The following is a 1,776-nucleotide window of genomic DNA, read 5'->3' as shown; positions in this document are numbered from 1 at the left end:
ATATATTTATTTATTTATTTATTTTATTTTTTTCTATATACATCTATATTTGAAAAAAAAACATGATTAATTTCACATTTATAGTGTACATGAGACAATTATAAATGATTTGAAATTATATCTTAATGATAGCTTGCATCACTTACGCCTTAAGCCTCCATACAACTCTGTATATTCGTGAATATTTACGATAGATTGATCATAATAAATGACGAATTTAAATTCAAAAATCTATAGTATAACATGAAATAAAGAAAGCATAATGAGAATCACATAATTTTATCATCAAAATTATAAGTTATGGAAGGTAAAACCTTCATAATATAAAAAAAGAATTGAAGAAAAAGATAAAAATTACTTGCCATTGGCTGGTCGAGATGGGTGGACGTTGGAGAAGGTGAGTCGGGCAAATAAGTATTTCTGTAGGCTGAAGAGGATGGGAGCTAAGGTGAACTGATCTACGAGAAAATGACTGGCGATGACAAGAGGCAAGCCAAGCACTTGAGCAACAAGGGGGGCAGAAGAAGTGGGGCCCGCCTGAGAAACAATGGATCCCAGCGAGGAGGTGACCACTAGAGCAACGAGGGACAGGTGAAGAGGTTAGGGAAGACAACAATTTGCACATTCAAGATCATAATAATATTCAAAATATGGAGAAAATGTTGTGGTCATTTGTCCGATGTGCAAATGATGGCGTGGATCGTATTAGAAGTTGTGCATCCGGTAGCGCGGTGTGATTCATATTGGAAACTGCACGTCCGATTTACCAGATGTAATATTAAACTTCAACAACGAAATACATCGACGACTCATCATCTAGGGTTTCTATGAGCTAATCAAACTTAGCTTCACACTTCATACTTACACAAATATTAAGATTAAACATTGAAACTAGCTAGCACCACAAACACGTATTGCTAGCTATATACAGACTCCATACTCATAAAACAATTAAATAAAATAAAAACACTAAAATAAAAAAAACTTTGTACAAACCATGCATACAGCCTTACCACCCTAACTATATCCTCATATCAAGCATCTCTAACCTCAAAAACATTGCGGCTCTTGACAACGATGTCATACATATGAACAGTGGTAAGCCTAGAGAATTCTCTGGGGAGGGAGATGAGATATACTGAGGAGCGCTTGTGGAACTGGACGAGTGAGGAATCACCTGGATATCGCTCCCAACCGAGCTCCCCAAGCTTCTCCTCCAGAATATCATAGGAGCTTATCACCTTGTTGGTAGGGAGATGAACCAAGACCTTACGACGGCTTCCTCCGGCGAGACCGTGGCCGTCACCTTGCTCGCCGCCAGGGTTCTCAAGGCGAATCACTCCCTTCTTAAACACCCAAACACCTGACATTTTTTATTTTTTGGTTTTCGTTTTTCTTTCAAAATTAGAGTTTTGGGTTTGAATTGTCAAGCCTTTGGAAGAAATTTATATGGGCAGTAGTCTTGGTTGAGGAGTTGATTTTGTTCCAATGGGAATGGGTAAGGTGGGGTTAAGGAAGTGATTTTACTAAAATTAGTTTTAGTTTTTTTATTATTCTTACTCTTTGAAAGCAAGGCTATTCATATTTCGTTGTCCGGGACCAGTTACATTTGTTAGGGTGCATCGTGCTGCCGTGGGAGGGAGGGGAGAAATAAGCTAAATCTAGAATATTTTTGTTTATTTTGTTTTACCTTTTTATTGAATTTTTTTTATGGTAAAAATTATGGAGCATTGTGTTTATTAGTTATTTGATAATTTATATTTCACTTGGTAATTG

General features: G+C 36.8%; 1 protein-coding gene across 1 annotated transcript; it reads right to left on the bottom strand.

The window, feature by feature from the left end:
• Window positions 1–822: 822 nt before the first annotated feature.
• On the bottom strand, window positions 823–1,402 carry LOC110035254 (flowering-promoting factor 1-like protein 3). The gene has a single exon (XM_020739486.1). The coding sequence runs from the start codon at window positions 1,368–1,370 to the stop codon at window positions 1,035–1,037; it is 336 nt and encodes a 111-aa protein (XP_020595145.1). The 5' UTR covers window positions 1,371–1,402; the 3' UTR covers window positions 823–1,034.
• Between the last annotated feature and the right edge of the window lie 374 nt (window positions 1,403–1,776).

Source organism: Phalaenopsis equestris, unplaced genomic scaffold, assembly GCF_001263595.1.
Source record: "Phalaenopsis equestris unplaced genomic scaffold, ASM126359v1 Scaffold197018, whole genome shotgun sequence".
In the NCBI taxonomy this organism is placed as follows: Eukaryota; Viridiplantae; Streptophyta; class Magnoliopsida; order Asparagales; family Orchidaceae; genus Phalaenopsis; species Phalaenopsis equestris.
The sequence above is the reverse complement of the archived record's forward strand: the minus strand, read 5'-3'. Positions and strand labels throughout refer to the sequence as shown.

Coding starts and splice junctions, on each gene's coding strand:
- LOC110035254 (XM_020739486.1), bottom strand. CDS start 1,370: ATGTCAGGTGTTTGGGTGTTTAAGAAGGGAGTGATTCGCCTTGAGAAC.